Raw genomic sequence first — 23422 nt, forward strand, 5'->3', positions numbered from 1 at the left:
TTCTTTACTGAGGGTGGAATCTACACTACAATTCCATAGTTTACCTAAGAGACCTTTAGCCCCAGTGAATATTGCCCTGGAGAAGTAGAAAATTCCTCAGAGATAATAGAGAGTTGCACTACTTTTCCTATTTGGGGGACAGTTCTGTTTTCCTCTGTTCACTGATGTTTCTGGAGAGGCAAGCAAACAAAACTTTATAATAATTGTACAGGTAGGTTGTACAGGGACCAGGATTTTACTGTGTTTCAATGTTGCTTTCTAAATACCGGATTCCTCTGAGTTTTAGGCTAGTACCTACCCACAGAACAGTGAACTAGGCAAACCCCCAAAGCAAGTTAAAAGCAGCCTGCCATCTGTGTATACCTTGGTTGGTAGCTTTCCTGACTTAAATATGTAGTAAACCACTTTAAAACTGTGCTTCCATGAGCTTTCCTAGAACTGAATGGGTTTGGCAGGGGGAGTCCTGATTTCTTCTTTCATTAGAAAGACATTATAGTCCATCATGTACCTATGGATGGGGAAGAAGATTAAGAGGATATCAGGAAAGTATAAGTTTCAGTTATTTGCTGTTTATGGTCCACCGAGGTGTAAGCAAATGGGTGAAAATGTCTGGTGTGTCTGAGGAGTAGCAGGGAGTCAGTTACAAAGCCGCGTGCTCTCAGTCCAGCTTTGCTTCGTCCCCATGTGGGTGGACCAGGGCCCAGGCCTGCAGACTTCCTGCCTGCAAGGCCAGTGCCCCTTCATCGCCGCCAGCTGCCTTCTGCACCAAACCTGATGAGCTCCTGCCTTTGGTATAAGGGACTTGCTCAAAGAGTAGGTCCAGCACTTCTGTATGGTGTAAAGGCATCTCACAACCTGGGCTCCCCTCCCAGCCCTGTTCCCACCCCTGGGTGCACATCCCGTGCTGTAAGCCCATGGTTGTCACCACTTCCTGGCAGGCCGGGCTCTGCCTCCTCTCTGCCCGAGCAGGTCCCATCCCCACTCTCCTCCCTGGGGAATCCAGGATGGGTCCTCAGCTCTGACACTTACTGTTTTCTTCGTTGCTGTCCTAGCAGTTTGACTTCCCGTGTAGACTTTCCTACAGGCTAGTGACCGTGCGTGTTCAGGCTTCTTGGCTGTATTGTTTGTTATTCATAACTAAATTGGTGTTTGAATTTATCAGTCTTCTGTGAGTTTGGTTGGTGTGAGTCAGGTGTGTCCATGTTGTGCTCTCTCTGGGGAGTGATGAGATGTATTTCAGACCTAGAAAGCCGTCAGCCCTCCCGTGCTCTGGATTAAAAAAAAAAAACCCAGCAGTGATAATCAGTGCGTAAGGTAGCTGTCTGTGGTGGAATGGCAATTTAGAATATCGTGATGGTCCCCTGACTGGGATCTGGTGGGCGGAGCTGAGAAGCCAGGTTGTCTCCCCTCTGCTCTGCCACTGCTACCGGGCATCTCCTGCTGGGCCCCTGCGAGACAGCCCTGGGGGCCTTGCCCACAAGCGGTTTCTTTTTGTAAGGATTGAAGATGTCCGTGCTCCGTCTGCGCCAGGGGTTGTGGAAGGTGCTGGAAGAGTGAAGGGGAGGGAGATGTGGCCCGGCCCCCAGGGAATGCAGCCTGGAAGGGTGGGGGGGTTCACAACCAAAACAGGTACAGGGCAGTGTCTAGGGTGGAGGGAGGGGGAGAGATGGCATCAGAGTTTCCTTCCATTTCCTCCTCCTTAAGCACCCCTGGCCCGGGCAGGCTGGAAGGGGCCGTCCCTCCCTGGCACCGCCACCAGGCAAGCCCCCACGTGCTGGAGTGGGCAGGGTGGATTGGCCAGGAGCGTGGAACAGATGCCTGGCGGCTGCGGCTGTGTGCAGGGTCAAGTGCTCTGCGGCCAGAGCGCAGGACAGTGGTGCAGAGAGACGCCTGAGGCCCGGGGAAGCCCAGCAGATGCCGGGGAGGGGTCTGCTCCCCTTTCTGGGTCTCCCTGAAAGCCATCCGATGACATGTTCCTCACGGAAAAAGGTGCAGAAGAGGGCCCCCCACCCCAGCCCGGCCTTTCTTCCCAGACGAGGGGATGGTTTGCTGCCTGTGCAGGGATTCACGGCACATGAATTTTTGTGTTTTATTAACTTTTAAGAAAACTTTGGGCTTAGTTTTATGTAAAGTTTTCCCAGCTGAGCCGTGAAAGTACGGCATCTGTTTTCTGTTGGTTTTTGTTCCCAGCTCATCCTGAGGAGGAGACAGGGCGGCGAGTTCCTGATGGCCCAGAGCTGGCACACGGGTGACAGGAACCCGCGGCAGTTAATGACTCGAGCAGAAAAATCGGGGAACTCAGTCATAGTCAGGCATCTTTTGCTGGAGTTTTTCCTTCTCAGACAAATTCTTAAAAAAATGGTGTCTGAGGGGGGTCTAAGTTCCCTTTACACAGCATCGCATCGCAGGGAGGTCACTCCCTGAGGAACCCCTCACCTCCTTTTAGCTGGAATCTTATTACAGACACTCCTGCAGTTCATTTCCCGCAAGTATTTCTTCAGCTACAATCTGTTAGACCTTGATGTGTGGTGTTCAGTTTTCCATGGAGAACACTGTTTTCACATCTTAGGTGTACGCCCAGCTGTTATTTGGAAGAATAGATTTAATATTCCAAGTATCTAGTGTTTTTTTTTTTTGGTCACAGATTTGTTATTTCTAATTTTATTACATTTTGTTTGAAAAGTAGTGGTGCATAGAGTATTATGTTTTGATACAGGTATTATGTTTTGCATTTACTTTCCTCATGGCCTGGTATTTGATTAATTGTGACAGAAGGCACGTGTCCACTTTAAAAAAGCCATTTCAGGAACTCCCAGCTTCGGATGGTTGGACTTGGAGGCTCCGTTCTTATGTTCTCTCTTGTAAGGAGCTGATGTTTTGGTCGTTTCTCTGGAAACCTTGAATTGGCACCACCCGGGGACGGCAGCCAATGTGAGCGTGCAGTGCCCGGCAGGGGCCTCGAGCCAGCACCTGTCCCCGCAGGACGTGGCTGTGTGTTGAGATGGGGCGGCCGGGGGGACCCTTGGAGAGGGTGACACGTCACTGCCTCATCGCTGGCGTCTGGAAACCTTGAGAGGCACTGGTGCACGGCAGAAAAGGGGTGAACGCATTTGAGGTGGGTGCCCGTGACCGTGAGCGTATCTCGGGGGTGTGGAGCAGAGCCCAGAGCGACCTGCCTTCGTGTGGCAGACCGGCCCGGAGAAGAGAGGCATCTTCAGCCCAGCCTACGTTGATCTTGATAGTTGCTCTTTTAGGGCATCTCAGCCAGTGTGGTCCATGAAGAAGCGTTACCCCAAAGGAGCGTGTAGTTGTTTTTATCTTATTAATTAATTGGTATGCGTGCCTAATAAAGTCTGTAATGTTTTCTTTTCCTGACCCATTTTGGCATCCTTATGGTAGGAGGTAAGTTTCTCTGAACAGAGCCCCAAAGTGTACAGCACTGTACTTACTGGAAATAAGGTGGCCCCTTCAGCCATCTCCTGTGTTGCTATTTAACTTAATGCCGCACCACCTTAATTAGAGTTATGGTAGGAATGGAAAATTTAATGTTTGAGGGGTTATATCCTCATTGCGGGGTGTTCAGGAATCCTACTGCCTATTTCTTCAGTTTTCTATGGTATTTCTTTTGTGTTTTGTTGGTTTATTATTTGTACTACAGACTTATATGCATACTCAACACACAGATATATACTGATACACACGTGTCCACTTTCAATAGTTTTTTCCTTGTTTTATCTGCCTGTTACCACAGTGTCGTGTCATCCTTACAGTGTGTTCCATTCCAGAGGTTAATTTGTTTTCTCCTCTCTGCAAATCTTGGTTGAGCTCAAATTGCATTGCAGTGGAGTGGGAGGGAATTCACTTATTCTTCCTCAAGCTTATGCCAATTTTTGCTGCTATTGTAGGGGAGTTTTCTTGGTTTCAGGATTTTTTTTTTCCTATTCTAATGCAATTTCTGTGAGAGGGGCCACTTCCAGAAGTTTTATATAAATGTTTTCTTGGCTTCAATCTATATAATAAATACTGTATCCTTGTGTTTGTGCGTGTCTGAGCTCCTTGTAACTTAATTGTGGTCTGTTCTGATCTTTTCGATATTCGACCCTCACCTATAGCACACAGTGGGCTTAGGCCTTAGTGGCTCCGCAGGTCTAGTCCCGGGTGAAGTTCATCAGCCTTGGTCGTGCCCGGCCTTTCTCTGCCCCTGATCGCAGGCACATGCCCAGATCATACGGCATTTGAAGCTGTTTTGCTAGATGTCCGTCTCTTCCTCTGGGCTGTTATTTACTTCATCTTTGCGTCCTTAGCCTCTGTCACGGTCCGTGGCACGTAACGGGTGCTTTGTGATGCTTGCTGTGTGGGTGCTCACAGGAGTTGTACTGGGCTCTTCCTTCCTCAGACGTAAGGGGCCGGGCCGGGACGCTGGTGTGCGGTGACAGGCACAGTGTGCTAGCCACCATCACGTGAGAAAACTGCTCCTTCACGTTTGGGAAGGATCTCTTTTTACATGTATATTTGCGAATATCATTTTTACATAATCTAATTTATGGTTCATTGATGTTAAGGTTTCTTAGAGCTTAATTTTGTCTCAAATGGGTTGTAAGGTCTTTGAGGCCAAAGCCATGTCTTAAGTTCTTCTACTTTGTCTCTACGTGGATAGTAGGCCTTCTGTACTTGCTGGTTCTGAATAAATAAATTCAATAGAAGAAATAAACATACCTCTCAGCTGTTATGTGAATTAAAAAGTCTGTGCCTGTCGTCATGCTGGACCAGGAGCTTTTCAGGGCAGAGAGCATATTGTGTTTATCTCCATATCCACAACATTCAGTGCGGCTTTAGTAGGAATTTGGTAACTCTTGATAACTGTGTTGACTAATCTCCTTGGAAGGAAAGAATGTTACAAGCTACAGATGTTAAGTAATGAGATCATAAATTGACTGGATCCATGGGCTCCCTGCATGTGAACAGTTACTGTTACTTGAATGCAAAATTATTAAGCTCTGATGTCCTCAGATGTCTGTCTTCCCCCAAACTGCAAGTGTTCCTTTAACTTACTAAGCAAAGGCCCCCTCTCTTGCTCCCCTCCTCTGCAGGCTGCCATGGCTGCCGTGGACAGCTTCTACCTCTTGTACAGGGAAATCGCCAGGTCCTGCAACTGCTACATGGAAGCCCTCGCCTTGGTTGGAGCCTGGTACACGGCCAGAAAAAGCATCACCGTCGTCTGTGACTTCTACAGCCTCATCAGGCTGCATTTCATCCCGCGCCTGGTGAGCAGTGCGGACCTGATCAAGCAGTATGGAAGATGGGCCGTCGTGAGCGGTAAGAGAGGAGTTTCCAGTGCTTGTCTCATCTAAAAATGAGGTCCGCTTTCCTGTTTAATCTATGCTTTCAGTTGGATGCATCATTCACGGAGTTACTGAATTTAATGTGATGTTTTCGTGGGATAAAAAAAAATAAAACTCACTCTCTTATGATTATGTGCATGTTTCTTACCGCCCTCGTCTTGGAAGAATTTCCGTGTGATTTTTGTGCTCCTTATTCTGCCCCCTTCTGTTCCGGTCCTGCTCCAGCCCCACCTTCCTACGCTTTGCTTTTCCTTCTTGCTCTCTGTTTTGAAAGTGCCCTTACAAAGTGGTACCACTTTCAGAAATGCTTTGCTTATTTAAAATTTCATTTTAATTTACCATTGTTTCCCAGGAAAGTACCTCCTGGCACTCATTCAAGCCAAATGAGAGTTTGAAAACAGTTTCCCAATGTGTCTCACAGTCAACTTGGTGAATATAAAACAGCTCTTCCTCTGTCAGGGTGTCCGGGAGAGTATTTGATGAGCTTGTGTCATTCCTGTTGTGGATTTGACCTTGTGCTTGACTGATCACTTACAGAACTCGGTTTATTTCTAGTGTGGATCTTTCTCTGGTTAAACCCAGACGGGGCGTATTTAAAATCTATTTTAAAGGTCACACCGTGAAACGAATTTGCTCACTTTTCCTGGCTTGTACTGTAGGCGCAACAGATGGGATTGGAAGGGCCTACGCAGAGGAGTTGGCCAGCCGCGGGCTCAACATTGTCCTGATCAGTCGGAACCAAGAGAAGCTGCAGACGGTCGCTAAAGACATAGCCGACACCTACAAAGTAGAGACGGACGTCATCGTCGCTGACTTCAGCAACGGCCGTGAGATCTACGGCCTGATTCGGGAAGCCTTGAAGGACAGAGATGTTGGCATCCTGGTGAATAACGTGGGTGTGTTCTACCCCTACCCGCAGTACTTCACGCAGGTCTCTGAGGACACGCTCTGGGACATCATCAATGTGAACATCGCTGCGGCCAGTCTGATGGTGCACATAGTGTTACCCGGGATGGTGGAGAGGAAGAAGGGGGCCATCGTCACCATCTCCTCTGGCTCCTGCTGCAAGCCAACCCCCCAGCTGGCGGCGTTTTCCGCATCTAAGGTGAGGCGGTCCCGATGGGAAAGTGAAGTCGTTTTGTGGCAGGGTGTTTATCACGATGGTTTGGTCCAGTTTGTCGAGCTCTTTGTCAGTAGCTCATGTTTGCTTATGCTGTATTTTTTTTTCCTGAAATGACCGTAAGTCTTTTTTTCTCCTGAATTTCTTCTGAGTTCCTGAAAAATTAAGTCTCTTCCTCTCTTGTTTTAACAGGCTTATTTAGACCACTTCAGCAGAGCATTGCAGTATGAGTATGCTTCCAAAGGAATCTTCGTACAGAGTCTCATCCCGTTCTATGTGGCTACCAACGTGTCCACCCCTGGCAGCTTTCTGCACAAGTGCCCGTGGTTGGTGCCTTCGCCAAAAGTGTATGCACATCATGCTGTTTCTACCCTTGGCATTTCAAAAAGGACCACAGGATACTGGTCCCATTCCATCCAGGTAACGGTGTGCGCTCAGCTCTTGTAATTAGGTTAATGGGTCCTAAACCTTTCTAAAGGATACACGGGAATATGACTGAGGCCTGGCGCTGAAAGACGAGGATGGTAAATTCTGGTTTTCAAGCCTTAGTGCTCTCGCTTAAGGGTCCAGCTCACATTCTCTGGGATCTTTTCCATCTTCTCCATTCCCGTTTATTTCTTACCTTTTTCAGTCCTGCCCGTCTCAGCCGCTGGGGAATGGCTGGAATTTGTATTTTAAGTACTGTGCACTTTTCTGACAAGCTGATGTGCACCCTCACTGTGGACGTCCTCCCCTGGTCTCATGGTCCCCAAGTCCTGTGGGGGCTGCGCCGCCTCACGTTGGTCCGGAGCAGGCCTGGACACACGGGTCGGGATTCCCGAACCCCTCCTCCCCGGCCCCGGCTTTCCCGCAGGTCCCAGTGCCTGGAGACTTGGCATCCCTTTCCTGTCACTGCTGTTATCTCAGCAGGCTGATGAGTCAGCCCCCGGAGTTGACCCATCAGTACCCAGAGGATGAAATTCTCTCCACTTCCATTCGCTCTCTCCATCCTGCTGCCTGGGGTGTGGAACGCCCCCAGGACGAGCCAGTGAGTCTCCTCGTGCCCCTCCTTAGGAACCAGGCAGAATCCATCTTGATGCTGGTCCCGTGCAGCGGACAGGGTTCTGAGTGGAGAGTTAAAACAGACAGATTTTTGATGCTGCTTCCTTCTCCGCTCGATAAATATTGAAAACAGTGCCCTTTGGAGGGGGTCTGATTACCTAGCCTGTGTCAGGTGCCCCTGTGTTTCAGTGTGACCCTCCTTACAGAGTCCTCCTAAGGGCCTTTGTTGGCTTCTTTCCCTCCTTGGATTTAGAGCCTTTTTGCTTTAGGACAGTGGCTCCAAGGAGTATTCTGGTATTTTTTCCACGAAATTCTGGCTCTTTAAAGAGGTCCAAAGGGACCTTTGTCATTTTCACAGGAAGTTACTCATGGCTCCAGGCCAAATGGGGGCTCCTGTCTCCAAAGTGGCTAAGCTGGGAGCAGCTGCGGCTGCGGGACCGTCGCCCCACTGTTCATGGTGCTGGGACCCCCTCCTTGTTCCCTGTGAATCCTGGAATTGCATTGCTGGGTCTGCTTCTTAAGGAGAATGTGGGGTGACGTCTATCACTACACCTCTGGTCTAGGTTAGAATTTCAGCACCTGCTGGGGGCCTGTCCGTCTCCCCTCCTAAACATAGAAGGCGGTAAACTTCCGCCCAGTCCTGAACAGATCTGTCAGTGTTTGCGGGGCTTCTCCACCCGGGCACGAATGGCGTGGACGTTGGCTCATTCCTTGTTGTGGGCCTTCCTGTGAACTGTACGTTGCTCACAGCGTTCTGGACCTCTGCCCACTAGATGCCAGTGGCACCACAAGCCCCGTTGTGACAACTAATAGTTTTTCTGGATGTTGCCGTATGTCCCTTGGGGGCACGTTGCCCTGGAGACCCCCCGAGCAGAGCAACATGGGGAGATATCCTCCCTGGTTCCCTGAGCCTTCCTCATCACACCCAAGAAACTCTCCTAGGGTCCTGATGTTTTTGACTCAGTGTTTCTGTGTAACTTGGCTCCACTCTGCCCCTCAGACTCCAGCTTTCTCACATAGTGCTAACCACATATGCATTTTTCTCTTTCTCCCACCTTTTATTCCTGGGATGATTTGTAATTCTCATCCACATGCCATACTGTTCATATCATGTTAAGTAAAGATAGAATCGTGTCACTGCGTGTAGGTCTGTCCTGCCTCATTAGAGAAAGGGGGTGGGTGGGCAGTGATCACTCTGTTCTCCAGAGAGTCCAGTAGAGGGTCTTATACAAAAGTAGGTGCTCAATGCCGTAGCACCTAAGGTTTTTTCCTTTTTTGTATTTAATGTTATTGGTGATGTATGTTGGTTTAAATCATTGCTGATCTGTGCATTTTGTTGTTGACGACTTTGGGGTCTAACCTTATAATCTTTTTCTCTCATTTTTAGTTTCTTTTTGCACAGTATATGCCTGAATGGCTCTGGGTGTGGGGAGCAAATATTCTCAATCGTTCTTTACGTAAGGAGGCCTTATCCTGCAAAGCGTGAAGCTGGATGCTGGTTGGGAAGTTTTGCCAGCTCATGGGAACCTGCAGTATTCTACATCTGGAAGAACACATGGGATTATCTTCTGCTTCCCTTTATTACTGAGTACTTAGCATACTGGTGACTCGTCATTTGCAAAACAAAAATAACGCTTTTACGAGTGCTGTGGCAAAGCCTCAAGGGCCACATGGATGGCACAGAGTAAATAAGGACCACCACACAAGAACCGATTGAGGAAACCTAAATTTTGATGCTTTTTTTTTTTTTTTTAAAGCTTTTCAAAAGTTGTGTGATTTCTGTTGTTCCGGGAGCTACAGCAGTCTGATATCGAAATATGATATGACTTGTCAGCTCTTAGAATTTCACATGTTGTTTCTTAAGGGAAATTGTTTCAGTAGATGAATTACAGTATTGGTTTTCAAATGTTCATCAGGAAAGACTATTTAAAAGTGTTATTTTCTAGGTAAGATTGCTGGTGTAATTAGTGAAAGTCTGTATTATATTGTGTAGCTCGAGTTGTTTGGCTCTCTGTGTGTGAAATGCTGCTCTTCAACTGATATTTCATTAGAGAACCATGTATGTATGTATGTAGTGTGCATCTGGGCAACTTTATTTTTGGGTAAGTTACTTTAAAAAAGATTTCTTGTCAAGATGGTTTAATGTGGAACCTTAAGGGGTATTAAAATTCTAGGTTTTTCCTTTTCATACTAAACGACACTACCCAATTTTGTGCTATAGATTTGCCATGTGTAATATTACTTATGCGATTGTTTTTTTTTTAATCTAAAGAATTAATTCATTCCTAGATTTGGACATGTAATGACTGACCCTCAGTCATCTGATTTATAATTACTGTGGATAAGTACTGATTTCTCAGCCTGTCACCTATTTTATAACAAATTTAGCCCTGTAGAGCTTGTTATATCTGGTTGTCAAACGGTTTTCTATGTAATATTATTCCGTTCCAGTAGCATTATTGGTGGAAATACCAAGTATTTATAGAATAGTAGTTAAAATATGGACAAATTATGTGTGTGATATGATATATTGTGTCTGTTGAAATAAGTTAGAAGCCCATTCTTGGTTCAGGTAATGAAGTTATGCGTTCTAGCGAATACTTCTATTGGCATGAAGATAAATACGCACAACCCACCAGCTTGTGGGTTTGCACTGAAACCTACTGTGAAGTCTTTTTGGTTCAGGTCCTAGAAAGCCAGACATTTTTGAGAACCACATACCTAGTTGCTTTGACAGTTGTGAATCACTGTACAAATATGACAATATGTGCAAATTTGAAATTCAGAGTTTAATATTGCAACATTGATGTAGAAACCAGTAAATTGAAATCAGGACTTTTATGGAATTGCTTTCTCTTGAGGTAATATTCCATTACGAGTAGGCCTAAGCATGTTTTTATGTTATGCCCACAATTTTGCCAGTGACACTGCTATAGTATTTCCAGATCTGACTTGGACTCAAGATCAGAAGTTAAGTTTAGAAGCTCTTCCACTTACAGATCAGGCCTTCATTCACGTAAGAGGAAGAACTTCAGGTATGAAAATTTACGCACTGGTGATACTACGTAGAGCTGACCATTTTGATGGAGTTAGCTTGGAAGCCTTTATTTTGTCATATTTGGCATTTCTCCACCTGACAGTTTATGATCATTAAGACTGGAGAAAATCTGACTTGATGCCACAGTGACTTGGACTTTAATTGACATACAATAAGCAGCAGCAACTTGATGTAAAAATACTGTATTTATATCTAAGGTGTTATGTGTACAGCAGTGTCTTATATTTATAGATTAGGTGTTGGATCATTGTTATATGAGGAGACTAAGTAAACCATGTCAGTGATGTTTTAAAATTCTCTGCTTGGCAGGGCATATATAAATGTGCTGATTGGTGCAAAGTTCGTGAAAGGTCAAAGTCAAGAATCTTCCTTAGGTCTTCTCTTTCCCAGAGCTCATTTGAGAGTCATAATTGGACCACTGAAGATGGGGTTTCTTATTAGGAATGTGGGAAATAAGAACCTTTGAAACAATCTGTGGCCCAACAGTAAAAGCAGTTGCTTCTGCTTCCTTTGGAAGAGGTTTTGCTCCCTATGTTTGTAAATTGGTTGTTTGGAAAGAGAGATACATTTCCCCCCCGTAGGAACAATAATTTAAAAATTACAAAAAATTAATTTAATCTCTGAACACCTGTGATAGTAATTCATTAAAAGCTGGTAATTTAGTAAGAAAATTGTGCATAACCACGTGTCTTATAAATCTTTGGAAACTACAGAGTTGATCTCTTGCTGTCATTCTAATAGGCTGAATAAGATGAAGGCTGGTTTTGCTTGCTGACTTTGGTGATGTGGAGGTCACTGGTAGTTTTGCCATGATCCATTTTCATCGAGTTGTGGGGTTGGAAAGTAGTGGGTTCAAGAAAGTGGGGAGAACAAGGGAGTCAGCGAGTCGAGACAGCTCTTTTGAGGAGTCTTTTGTTTTCACCTCAGTTACTTAAAATCTTGGCACATTTGGGAACCAGGGGGTTAAGTGGTGTCTTCACTCTTGACATTGTTTACCCTCCGAAACCAGTCTCTGTGTCTCTGTCTCATTATTGGCTCGGGCAGTTACTCTTTAAAATAGCACTCAGTTTTAATAAAGATTTACCTTCCCGTGGAATTGTGAATGCTTTATTATACACATGAAGTGTTAGTTTAGGAAGTTATTAGAACCTGGAGTGGTAGAAAACCGGTAGGCCAGGATTCTGGGGCTCTCCGCCTTCCTTGGTGAATGTCCAGGCTGCCACCTGTCATGGCCCAGGCCCCCTGCAGCTTCTGGGGTTCTCAGTTGGTGGCAGCCGTCTCTCTCTTCCTGGGCTTCCGGCTTCACTATCACATGACAAGGATGTTTGCAATGCACTAACCTACCTCTGTTCCTAACAGTTGGGCTTTGTATTCAATGGCATAGTGACCTAAAGGGCTGTTAAAAGAACCTTGATTAGAACAACACAGTTAAGTTTAAGATCAAGTGCCTCACGTGGTGGCAGCAGGGAGTGCTTAACTTTGAGGGTTTACAAATGCAAGGGTCAAGACTTCTCTGAAAGTTCCTAACATTGATGCGATTTCAGGAGGGGGGTGGGAAGAACTTAATCAGGTGTGGGTTAGTCTAGTATAACGGTCACGTTTATTGAACATGTGTGTGTCAAGCTCTGTGTGTGTAGGTTTCACTTAACCCTCAACCTATGAGGTAGGTATTCACATCGCTCTTTTGGGTGAGGAAGGTGAGCTACAGAGAGCCGAGGTCCAGCTTGCCTAAGATCACAAAGCTAGTAGGTGATTCTGTATTTATCCACTATATTAAGTCAGTTTGGTTAAATATTGTTAAAAGGAAGATGCAGGGCTGTGATTTCTGACATTGGGGCCGTGCAGTATAATCATGGTGCCGGGGAAAGCTCAGACAAGATACCAGCAGTTTTATGTCCCTATATAGCACATCATTTGTCATCAGCATTGCCTAAAACAGGCTTTCAGTCCGCTAGTTGTGTCCAGTGTCAAGTGTGGACCAGCCCAACGTTTAGACAGAAAGCCCGTGGTTTTAGTGTCTCAATCACCCAGACATCTTTTTTTTCTGGGGGGGGGGGGGGGGGCGCATTTTCTTAAGCAGTTTAACACATAGATCCTTGTTTCTTCGAAAGGGGTAACCGCTTGCGCCCGTGGTCCAGGCGAGGCCGGGAGGGGTCAGGAGTGGAGCGGACCGGACTTGGGGCAGGGGTCTCGCCTGTCTGGGGTGGGGGAGGCAGGTGAGGACTCGCATCCTCAGGCCCCGAGCAAGCACGTCTCCCGCCCGCGCGCCCGGTAAAACGGGGAGGGGTTGGCAGGGGGCGCGCCGCCGAGCCCGGCTCCCGCTCCGGACACCCGAAGGCCCCGGGACGAGAGCGCCGGAGCACGAGCTCCCAGCGGCCGCTCCGCCACGGCCGTCCGCCGCGGGGCCCGCGCAGGCTCCCCGAGCTCCCGCCCGCGCACCCTACGGCGCCCCGCTCCAACAGTGCCCCCCGCCCCCAGCACGCCGAGCCGGTCCCGGTAGGCCTGCCCCGCCCCCAGGCCTCAAACGTCGCGAGACCTCCGCCCGTCCTCCTGGCCGGGGCCCCGCGCCCGCGGCTTCCAGCGCGCGCACGCAGGGGACGCACGGCCGGCGGGGAGGGCGCTCCCGGCCGTCGGGCTCCCGGCCCGGGTCGCGCGGTCTCGCGAGCGTTGGCAGTAAACAGCCCCGAATGGCGAGCGGAGGCGTGCGTGCCGCGGAGGCGCCGTTATCCCGGGCCCGGCAGACCCGCGCCTGAGGCGGCCGCAGGTACGTCAGGCGGCCCTCTCCTCGGAGCCGCCGCCGCCCCTCCGGACCCGCGCGGTGCTCGAGGCCCCGAGGCCGGGGGTCGCGGCGAGCGGCGGGCGGCGGCGGGGCCTCGGGGCGCGGGGCGGGCGGGCGTGTGGACGTCTGGACGCGCCGGTGCCCCGCGTGCCCACCCCAGAGCGGCCCGGCTCCCGGCTGGTGTCCCCGCCCGGCCCCCGCTGCGGGTGGACGCGCGCCGGCCGCCTGCCGCACTTCGCCGCGGCCTTTCTCGGAAGGAAACTTTACCGCGGTCGCCCCGTGCGCCTGGCCCCGGCCCCCCGCCTCCGAAACGGATCCTCAGGGGCCCCGGTCCCTGCCCGGTCTCGGTCCGTACGCGCCGCTTCGCGGATGTCTTTCAGGAACGCGGGGTAACGAGCTCGGCGGGTGGGGTCCGGGAGGCTCCGGCTGACTCTCACCCGGAATGCCCTTCAGACCCGTGGGGTCTTCACACCTTGCCCTGCCCGGTTCCGCACCGTCCGCGTATGTCCGTTAAGAGGTTGTGCGCCTTGTTTGGGTTCGAGCCCCCGAGACTTTTGGCCCATTTGCCTCTGCAGAGTTTACAAGTTTACAGTCGCTTTAGATTCTCAGGGACCCTTCCGAGCGAGAGGGTGGCTTCAGAGCTCAGAGTTGAACTCTGGAGAATTTCGCTTCCTGTGGCCCCTTAGCCTCGGCTGTGCTGGGAAGTAGCGCTCCCACTTCGAGGTGTCAGTTTGCCTGAGTATAGAGATGAGGGGTTTGGAGAACGGCGACTCTTGCCAGCTTTTCATCTGCAGCACCCATTTTGTATATGTATATATATATATATATATATTTTTTTTTTTTTTTTTTAATGTGAGAGCTTTGTTAAGGTGAAGGTACATCCCATAAAATTGACCTGTTGTAAGTGTACTTATTCAGTATTTGTTGTTTTTGGTTGTCGTTGTTGTTTCAGTAAATTTTCAGAGTTCTGCCACCCCCATGACCCAGATTTAGAACATTTCTGTTATGTCCAAAAGATCCCTGATGCCCGTTTGCAGTCACTGCCCATTTCTAACCCCAGCTCCAGGCAACCACTAATCTACTTTCTGTCTCCTTAGATTTGTCTTTTCCGAATGTTTCCTGTATTCAAGTGAGCTCATATGTGCCTATTGTGTCTGGTTTCTTTTGTTTCACGTACTCTTCAAAGTTCATGTACATTGTACCCTGTATCAGTCTTTTTTTTTTTAATTTGAAGTATAGTTGATTTACAACGTTGTGTTAGTTTTAGGTGCACAACAAAGTGATTCATTTATACACATATATTCTTTTCCAGATTCTTTTCCATTATAGGTTGTTACAAGATGTTGAATATGGTTTCTTGTGCTGTGCAGTAGGTCCTTGTGTATCTGTTTTATATGTAGTAGTGTGTATCTGATAACCCCAAACTCCTAATTCATCCCTCCCCCCATACTTCATTCCTCTTTGTGGCTCAGTAGTATTCCAGTGTGTGGACATAACACATTTTGTTTATCCATTCATGCAGGACCCTTTTTGTCTTTTCCTTTTTTTTTTTCCGGCCGTGCAGCATGGAATGTGGGATCTTAGTTCCCCGACCACGGATCTTTCCTGTGCCCCCTGCCGTGGAAACGCGGAGTCTTAACCACTGGACCGCCAGGGAAGTCACGTGGACACTTCTTGCAAATGAAATTTTATGTTCCCATGTATGATGCACGGGGCCAGAGCCCTTTTCGTTAGAGGTGGTGGCGAGGGGGCGGTGGGTGTCGGCCGGGTGGGACCCTTGCCCATAAGGTGACTCCATTGTGCTCCCCAAGTATCCCTGGTAATCGAGAGTTGGTTGTGCCTGTGAATAAAGGAGCTCTCGTGTAGTGCTTGCAGAGCCTTAGCGCATCTAGCGTGGCATGGGATCAAGCAGGCTCTCTTTTGAAGAGTCAGGAGGTTTTTAACATTCCCTTCCCATGCACGTGCTGTTGGATTGCCTTTTCTCTCAGTCTGGTGGTAGGTGGTTCTTGCCCCGCCCGCTGTCTCTTTCATTTGTGTGGCAGCCACAGTAAGTGCCACAGATATTTAGAGGCCACAGGCCTGGGTACACTGCACATGGCTCCTAATGTAGTGCTTTAAGTGGAGTTGAGGTGGGCGGAGGGGGGGTGGCGGTGTATTTGCATCTGCCTCTTTACACCAGGAGAGAGTTAGGATGCTGGTTATGTTTTATTGGAAAAACTTGGTAACTGCAGCCCTTGGTGACTTGAAATATTAAGAGCAGTAGGCTGGACCTTGGTCTCTCAGTGCTTGGCCTGAGTCAGGTTAAGGAGACTGATCTCCTCCTCCCTGTGGCCTGATCAGTTTTGACATGCTGCAGAAATCTGTTAACTTGGTTTACTGATATTGAGAATGTCTTTTTGCTTTAAGGAAATGAGTTTAAAGTAAAATGAGGAAAGTACGAGCCTCGTGTGGCTGGTCGGTACTGGATGGCGGAAGGGTAAGGAGAAGAAGGAGACAGGAGCAACATCTGGGGAAGAACAGGCAATAAAACCCATGTAGACTTTGGCACTCATGACTCTTAGGGCTGAATTAGTTGTGTTTTGTCTCCCTACAAAACCTACTAATGGACAGAATGTGCCAGAATGAATGGTTCAGTCAGGCTAAGAATACATCTTTGTTTTCAGATACCGTGGTCTGGCATCTTTTAAATGTTAGCCTGTTAGACAATGGTAATACGGTCAGGTATGCAGTTAGTTACGAAAGTGGTATTTTTACAGCCAAATTTTAATTGAACTGAATGGTACCCTTTTGTGGCCTAAACAATTTTCTCTGAATCTGTTTCAGTAAAGGGTCATTAAAAAGCAAGGCGCGTCTTCATAATTAGACTGTCAGCTGATACAAGTCGTTTCGTCTCACCTGGATTATGTTCTTTAATTATTGGCAAAGACAATTTCAGATATACCTTCGCTATACCCAGAATCATAATCCTAGTGATACTGTTTTATGATGCAAAGTAGAAGGTTCTCAGAGCTATGAGGAATGCTAGCTGTCACTTGCCCAAGTAATACATCTCCTCTTCTTTGCCTCCCTTTTATACACGTCTCATTAAGTCTCATTCCTGGCATTGTATTATTTGAGCTGTTTATTTTACATTTAGTATTTCATGTCAGGTTTTTTGATTGTACCTGTATTGGAGGCATGATTATACTTTTTTATGGAAAATCCATAATTTTGTAAATACCACCTTTAGGGTGTACCTTTGTATGGAAAAATAATCTGTTCTTCTACATAAAGAATTTATAGAAATTAAATCCAGTAAACACTCAGCAGATCTGGTAACAGCCCTAAGCAGGCCCTCTGAATAAGTGACGTTACAGATGATAAACGTGTTCAGGCTGAGCTGGCTGGAAGCACAGCCTTAAGCTAGAAGGCAGACGCGGAGAGAGTTTTCAGAACAGTTCCTAGCAAATAGATCCCTTTTAAGCTCTGCTATATGTACAAATGAAATTATATTTTTAACATATTTTGACTCTGTGCCACTGTCTTACCAGAAAATTTGTTTTTCTATAAAATTAATTTTAAAAGATTTATTAAAGTATTCAAATATGTTCTATCTAATTTAAAAACATAACGTGCTCTTCGTGAAAAGGTGTAAATAGAATTAAGAAAATAACTGCTTGTAATTGTAACATAGGAAGGTAGAATCATTGATACCATTTTGGTGGATTTTTTTCATGTTTTTGTTTCCTTGTGCGTATAGATACATATTTAAAAATCAAAATTTAGATCACACTGTACATGAACTGTTTTACCTCATATTTCATTAGCATTTCCCCCATATTCCTTGGGAAATATATTAGTTTCCTGTGGCTGCTGTGACAAATTTCGGCAAACTTGGTGGTGTAAAACACAGATTTTATTCTCTTGCAGTTCTGGAGGTCAGTAGTCTGAAATTAGTCTCAGGGGGTTGAAGTCAAGGTGTCAGCTTCATTCCTTCTGGAAGTTCCGGGGAGAATGTGTTTCCTTCCCTTTTGCAGGGTCCAGAAGCACCTGCATTGCCTCCTGATCTCCTGTAGCGTGTCCACCTCTTGCTTCCGTTGTCACTTCCCTGCCTCCCTCTTCTAAAGACTCTTGTGATTACATTGGACCCACCCGGATCATCCAGGATCCTCTCCCCATTTCCACATCTGTAGTTTAGTTAACACCTGCAAAGTCCCTTTTTCTGTATAAAGTAACGTGTGTAGGTTCTGGGGGTAAGAATGTGGACATCTTTTGGGGACCATTATTCAACCTTCCAAAGGAGCATAGTTTGAAACTGCTTCATTGCATCCCATAGTATGGGCGAACTAATTATTTAGGTAGTCCTCTCTTGCATTTGGGTGGTCTCTAATTTTTCCCAGATAAAATCCTTGGACATAAATCATTGTATGCTTTCAGATTCATACTTCTGTGGATTTTAGGAAAGCAAGGTAACCTACTTTTTAAGAGTGTGACTTCTGGAGCCAGGCCACCCAGGTTCGCAGCCCAGCTTCCCCACTCACTGGCAGGTGACCCCAGGTAAGGTGCTGAGCCACCCTGGGCCTAAGTTTTCTCATCTGAAAATGGGGGGATGGGTAACAACAGGTTGTTCTGAGGGTTGAGTGTGTCAATACATGCATGTTACTTAGGATAGCGCCTGCCACGTGACAAATGCTCCGGAAGTATTAGTCGTTGTTGCTGCTACTGAGTTTATTAGACCAAGAGTTTTTTAAGTCTGCATGTTGGCAAGCTGCCACTCTAAAAGGTCATAAGAGTTTTTTACATTCGTTAGCAGCCTGTGAGAGTACTCATTTTATTGGGTTGAATTCTTAAACATGGTTTTATTTTATATTGGGTGTCTTTTGTCTGTCAAAATGTTACTTGATTTGTATGATATAAATTATAGAGACACTGGGGTTCATTTTAGCAGTGTTTACTATCTCAATTCCTTAATTCCTTAGAATGAGAAATACTTTTAATTTCTCTCTGACTAGCTCAGTTCATCTTGGGATGTTTGAATGTCATTCTTCGTGACCGTTGATGGGCGTAATTCTGTTTGACAAGGTCCGTGGTCCGGTTGTGCACACATCGGTTTGTGCAGACTGAGTCTTACAGAAGAGGCTTAAAATTGCCCCTGTTCCTCCACCACGTTTTTGAATTCGTACTCCCACCTTCCTGAGAGCAGTCCTGGCAACTGAGACTAAGTATAGGACCTGTTTTTTTTGTTTTTTTTGCATATTTTGGAAACCATTTCAACCCACCAGAAAGGGTCCAAGAACGGCCCAAGTGCTTTTTTTCTCTGCACCATTTGAAAGTAAGTAGCAGACCTGATGCCCGTTACCCCCAGATACTTTAGTGGCATCTCCTCCAAGCAGGGACCTTTTTATGTAATCACAGCACAGCCATCGAAATCTGAAAGTTAGTCTTGATACACCGCTGCTATCTAATCACAGGCTGGCCCCATTCAGGTTTTGCCAGTTGTTCATTCCAGTAACGTCCTTCCAGTAAAGGGATCCAGTTCAGAGTCTTGAGTTGCAGTTAGTGGTCATGTCTCTAGAGCCGCCTTCAGTCTGGAGATGAATCTCAGCCACTCCTTGGCTTTCATTACCTCGGTACTCATGGAGATTCTAGGCCAGTCATTTTGGAAAATGTCCTTCGATATGGGTCCTGATGTTTCCTTATGATCTGATTCAGGTTGCGCGTCTTGACAGGAACCCCTCAGGTGATGTTGGGCCCTTCCAGTGCATCTGCCTTGTAGACCCCGGTCTGTTTGTCCCATCACTGGTTCACTTGATGAAGCATCTCCGTTGAAGGGTTACCCTTCTCCTTTTGTAAACCAGGATTTTGTTGGGGTGCGTTCTGAGACCATGTACGTAACTTATTCCTCTTCACACTTTATTTTCTGCATATATGCTATAGTGGACTCGTGTTTTCCTCTTGTCTTCAGTGGATCAGAATCTGTCACTTTCATTATTTACTTTGACGCTCAGATTGTCCCAGGCTGGCCTCTGTCCCTTTGACACGTCCCCACCATTCTTTGAGCCCTTCCTTACTTTCTGGCACAAGAAGATATTCCAGACTCATCTCTTTTTACCCTGCCCAGCCTGGAACTAGCTCTCTCTCCAAGGAGCCTGATTTGTTTTAATGGGGAATAGTATTTAGATAACCAGTTCTGGGCACTAGGGTAGGGGGCTCCCTCTGGTTGGGATATCACTGCCCCTGTGTTCTTTCAGCAGACAGAGCTAGGAAATACATGTATGTGTGTTTGTGTGAGTGTGTGTTTCTGCATCTCTCTGTGTGTATTTTGAAAATGTTGAGTTCACGACAGTACTTCCAGTTTTATTCTGATCCTGCGTGGTTCATTCCAGTTTTTCCCTTTTTGTATTTGAGACTTCCTTCTCTGAGAAAGCTGCCTTGCATTATCCACAGAATATTTATTTGCTCAAATCAGTATCCTTTTGTCACTGCTGGCCCCTTAGTCAGGCTCTGACACCCCTCGCCAAGGGCCTCTCCCCTCTCAGCTTCTATCACTCCATGCCGGACCAGTGCGGCTCTCCCACTAGCGCCCGCCTTCTTGTCCTCGGCTGGTTATTTTTATAAAAAGTGTTTTTCTTTTCCTGTGGTGTCTGTGTGCATCTGTGTTTACATTCTCTGCACTCATCTAACGCTTGTTGCTGCGTGTGCATTTGCCACTAGATGGTGAGCCTGTCTTGGGGAACACGCTATCCAGGTCTGCACTGTGGGTGAGAGCAGGAAGGAGCCGTGTGGACACGGGAAGGGGTGCCTTCAGAGCCCCGTGGAGGAGCCGGGAGAACCGTATCTTTAAAAGAAACCGGCCAGGGGCACAGAGGTCAGTAGCCAGTGGCCAGTCTTGTGACCCCAGTGCCCATGCCATCACTCACCAGCCTCTAGACGCCTCGTGGCGTTTTTATTTTCCTCAGTGCAGATTTATATTTTGAAGCCCTCTCTTTCTGGAGTTGGGAAACCATAGAAACCTCCATATCTGTTGTCATAATTTTTATGAGCTAAAGGTCTTTAAAAAGAACGTCTTTTTAGAACCTAGATTTTAGTTCGCCTTTATAGAACATGAGCAGGTCAACCAGATCCACACAAGGAGTGACTCCTTGTCCCTGTCCTTCCCACCTTCTCATTCCTCCCCCCTCCCCGTGAGGATGTCTTCTTTCCAGTCCCAGCCCTTGTGGTTTGGAGACTAGAGCAGGCCGCCTTCACTAGTGTGGCCCTTTAGTGAGAGGTTCAGTGACCTTTTAATTACTAAACCAGTGACCACCATTCATCATGGAAGTTTTTTCACTAATTTTGGGGGTTTGACCTCCCTGTTCCCTCCTGCCCTGAGCCACGCCGTCCCAGCTCTCATGCTCACCCTAAAGAACTCAGGTCCTGCTGGTGTTTCCTGAGCCGGCGTTTCCTGCAGCCTCCTCCATCCCCCTTAGGAGCAGACGCCCTCAGTGTTTGTGCTGTCCCTGGCTCCTCACGCGCGCCCGCCACATCTGGTCGCCAGCAGTCAGCCAGCCCTGCCTTCCCCTCCCTCGTGTCGCCACCTCCGTGGCCTCCCCTGCCTCTCCTGGCCCAAGCCACCGTCTTCCCAGGAGCCTTCCAGCGGGTCCCCCGCTTCTGCCTGTGTCCCCTCCACAGGGAAGCTGGAGCGAGCCGGCCGGCGAGGCGCCTGTGCTCGGCTCCCGCGTTCCCCGCCGGCCCAGCCCGCGCGCTCAGGCCTCCGCGGTGGCCGCAAGGCCCTCGCCGGGCCGCCCGCCCGTTAGCTGTCCTGCCCTCTCCCGGGCCCCCGCCCCGCCGCCCGCAGCCTGCCCGGCTCTGCGTCCCGGCACAGGCCAGGCGGGTCCTCGCGGGCTCTTGCTCACCTCCCCAGCGCCCACGCTACCTGCCCCGGGTGGCTCGGAGAGCGCCCCGCTTCCGTCGGGTCTTTACTCAAAAGGCCCCTTCCAGAAGCTTCTGCGGCACTCTGTCTAAACTTCACCCCTCCCCGCAACGTCTCCCACTCCCTTCTTTCCTTTTTCGCCTTTTAGAACGCAGGCTCTATCGCTGGCTCCGCGCCACGCGGTTTGCTCACGGTGCGTGTCACCCGTCTCCGCCGGAAGGGCCGCTCCCCGAGGGTTTTGCCCGCTGCTCTGCCGGGACCGCCGGGGGGCTCCCGGGGCGTGAGTCGGACCAGGGAACCCGGCTGCTCGGCCGCCCCCGGCTGGGTTCCAGCTCTGCGGAGCGGCCGTGTGTCCACGCGTACACTGGCCGTGCCGCTCGGCTCTGTACCTGCCTGAGGGCCCCGGCCCGCCTGTCACCCTCTGCTGCCCGGCCCGGGTGACCGGCTGGTCCCGCATGGGTCCTGTGTTTCCTCGGCCGGGACGTAGCTCTGCTCAGGATGCCCCTCTTCTTCTTCCGTGTTTCCACTCCAGCCCTGCTGGGCGGCCCTCCAGAAGCCTCTCTGTCCACCTGCGTCCCCGGCACTGGCCCCGCGTCTCTCCTGTGCTGTGGTCCTTTCCGGCGCTTGGCTTAGCTGTTGGCGTTTGTGCTTGGCCTCCCTGCAGGATCCCACCTGGAGGGCTGCGTCCCTCTCCTACCAACAACATGTGTTTCCTCTGTAACCCCTGGCAGTGTCAGAAACTTGGGTAGCACTTCATAAATTTGTATGATTCCGTGAGTAAATGAAGGTAGACTGTCTTATGATAGTACAGTGTCCAGTTTTCCAAAGACCTGAAAAATTTCCTTTTTCTATTTGGAAGAGAACTGATTGCCTTAGGCATTTTAAAGTTTCAAAACCTCACCTTTTCTTTCCATATATCTTTCTTTTGAAGTCAGGCTTCTTCCTCAGTTGTAAGAGACCATCAGCCATCTCCCCCACAGGCTGATTTTCAGTTCACTGTCTTCACCTGTGTGAGAATTATTTTGGAGCAGGTTTAGTTAAAGTTGATCTAACCCAATGTGTTAGGTGTGATATTTGCTCACTAGTATGACTCACTAATATTTGTGTTATATCCAGTCCAAATGTGTCATAGATTCTTCAGCATTCTGTTTTTATTTTATTTTTTAAATTGCCTTAATTGAGTGAGAAACCCGTTTAGATCTTTTCACTGTAAGTTCATTTCCTATAGCATAAGAGCTCTTATCACCAGTGATTAGCTTTCTATTCTTTGACCTGTAATACTATAATTAAGTCAGGTATATGCTTCAGTAATTGTATTCTGTGATACCTCATTGCAGCAAGTATCAGGTATGAAAAAAAACTTGGGGCTCACTCCCAAGTGGCTTGCTATAAAGTAGGTTGAAGTGATTGTCGGTGTCCCCTGTTGTTTTTCTTCCATCTTTCTGTTCTGGTCTTTGTTTTTAATTTCTTTGTTTATATGATTGGCATTTTTATTGTTCTTCATGTTGCTATGGAAATAACTTTTAATATTTCATTTCTATCTGATTAACTGTTCCACCAACCTTGGTCTCCAGTTCCAGAGATAGGCCTGCTTTTTAGGATCATTTGTTATTATAACAATGAATGTCCTAATTATTAAACTTCAAAGATTGTTTAGACACCCCTTATTTTTCTTTATCAGTGCTTTCCTGTTTATAGCAGCATACATGAATAGTTCCAGAAACCACAAACTCCTGTTGCTCTCAGGTACCAGTTTCTGCCAGAAGAATGGGTTTAACACCTTGACACACCTCTCTGGGAAGGGGGTAACTCCTTGTCCTAAGGATTTTGTTTTTAGAAGCAGATACTGATGGAAGGCCTGTCTGTCTCTGTGGTCTGTCTTCGCCCTGCTGGATCACTTGTGTGTCTGATGTGATCTGCGCAGCAGATCTTCCTGGGTGTGCTGCAGCATGTGTGGTTTCCTATTGCTGCTCTGGTCTGCGTTGTGAAGAATGACCATTTCCCTTACATTCATGTGTTTTGAAGGGTATTCATGCTCACAGGCAACTTAATACTCAGATTACATTTTCCTTTGGCAACAGCTTTTACTTCACAACTGTCCTGTCGTATCACTTTCAGTAAAGAGATAATCTGATTTTGTAAGATTCATTTAGCAGGTTGAAAAATCTTTAAGTTGAGGCTCAGGTAAAAT

At 47.7% G+C, this 23422-nt stretch overlaps 2 protein-coding genes across 8 annotated transcripts in view; both read left to right on the top strand.

Annotated features, from left to right (window-relative positions):
• Positions 1-11657, top strand: part of HSDL1 (hydroxysteroid dehydrogenase like 1) — a 17933-nt gene extending 6276 nt beyond the window's left edge. For both annotated transcript variants that reach the window (XM_057713566.1, XM_057713567.1), the window contains exons 2-5: positions 5091-5316; positions 6002-6447; positions 6655-6882; positions 8891-11657. In XM_057713566.1, the coding sequence (XP_057569549.1) occupies positions 5097-5316; positions 6002-6447; positions 6655-6882; positions 8891-8989 (993 nt within the window). In that variant the 5' untranslated portion in view covers positions 5091-5096 and the 3' untranslated portion in view covers positions 8990-11657. The remainder of the gene's footprint in view (positions 1-5090; positions 5317-6001; positions 6448-6654; positions 6883-8890) is intronic.
• Positions 10460-23422, top strand: part of MBTPS1 (membrane bound transcription factor peptidase, site 1) — a 52134-nt gene continuing 39171 nt past the window's right edge. The window contains exons 1-2 of one of the 6 annotated variants that reach the window (XM_057713559.1): positions 13158-13325; positions 17757-17876. The gene's annotated coding sequence lies outside the window, so the exon portion shown is untranslated. Of the gene's footprint in view, positions 10539-13156; positions 13326-17756; positions 17877-20069; positions 20188-23422 lie in introns of those variants that run through there. The other 5 variants (XM_057713562.1, XM_057713564.1, XM_057713558.1 and 2 more) reach the window with 5 other exon arrangements.

Source organism: Hippopotamus amphibius, chromosome 16 (assembly GCF_030028045.1).
Source record: "Hippopotamus amphibius kiboko isolate mHipAmp2 chromosome 16, mHipAmp2.hap2, whole genome shotgun sequence".
NCBI classification, from domain to species: domain Eukaryota; kingdom Metazoa; phylum Chordata; class Mammalia; order Artiodactyla; family Hippopotamidae; genus Hippopotamus; species Hippopotamus amphibius.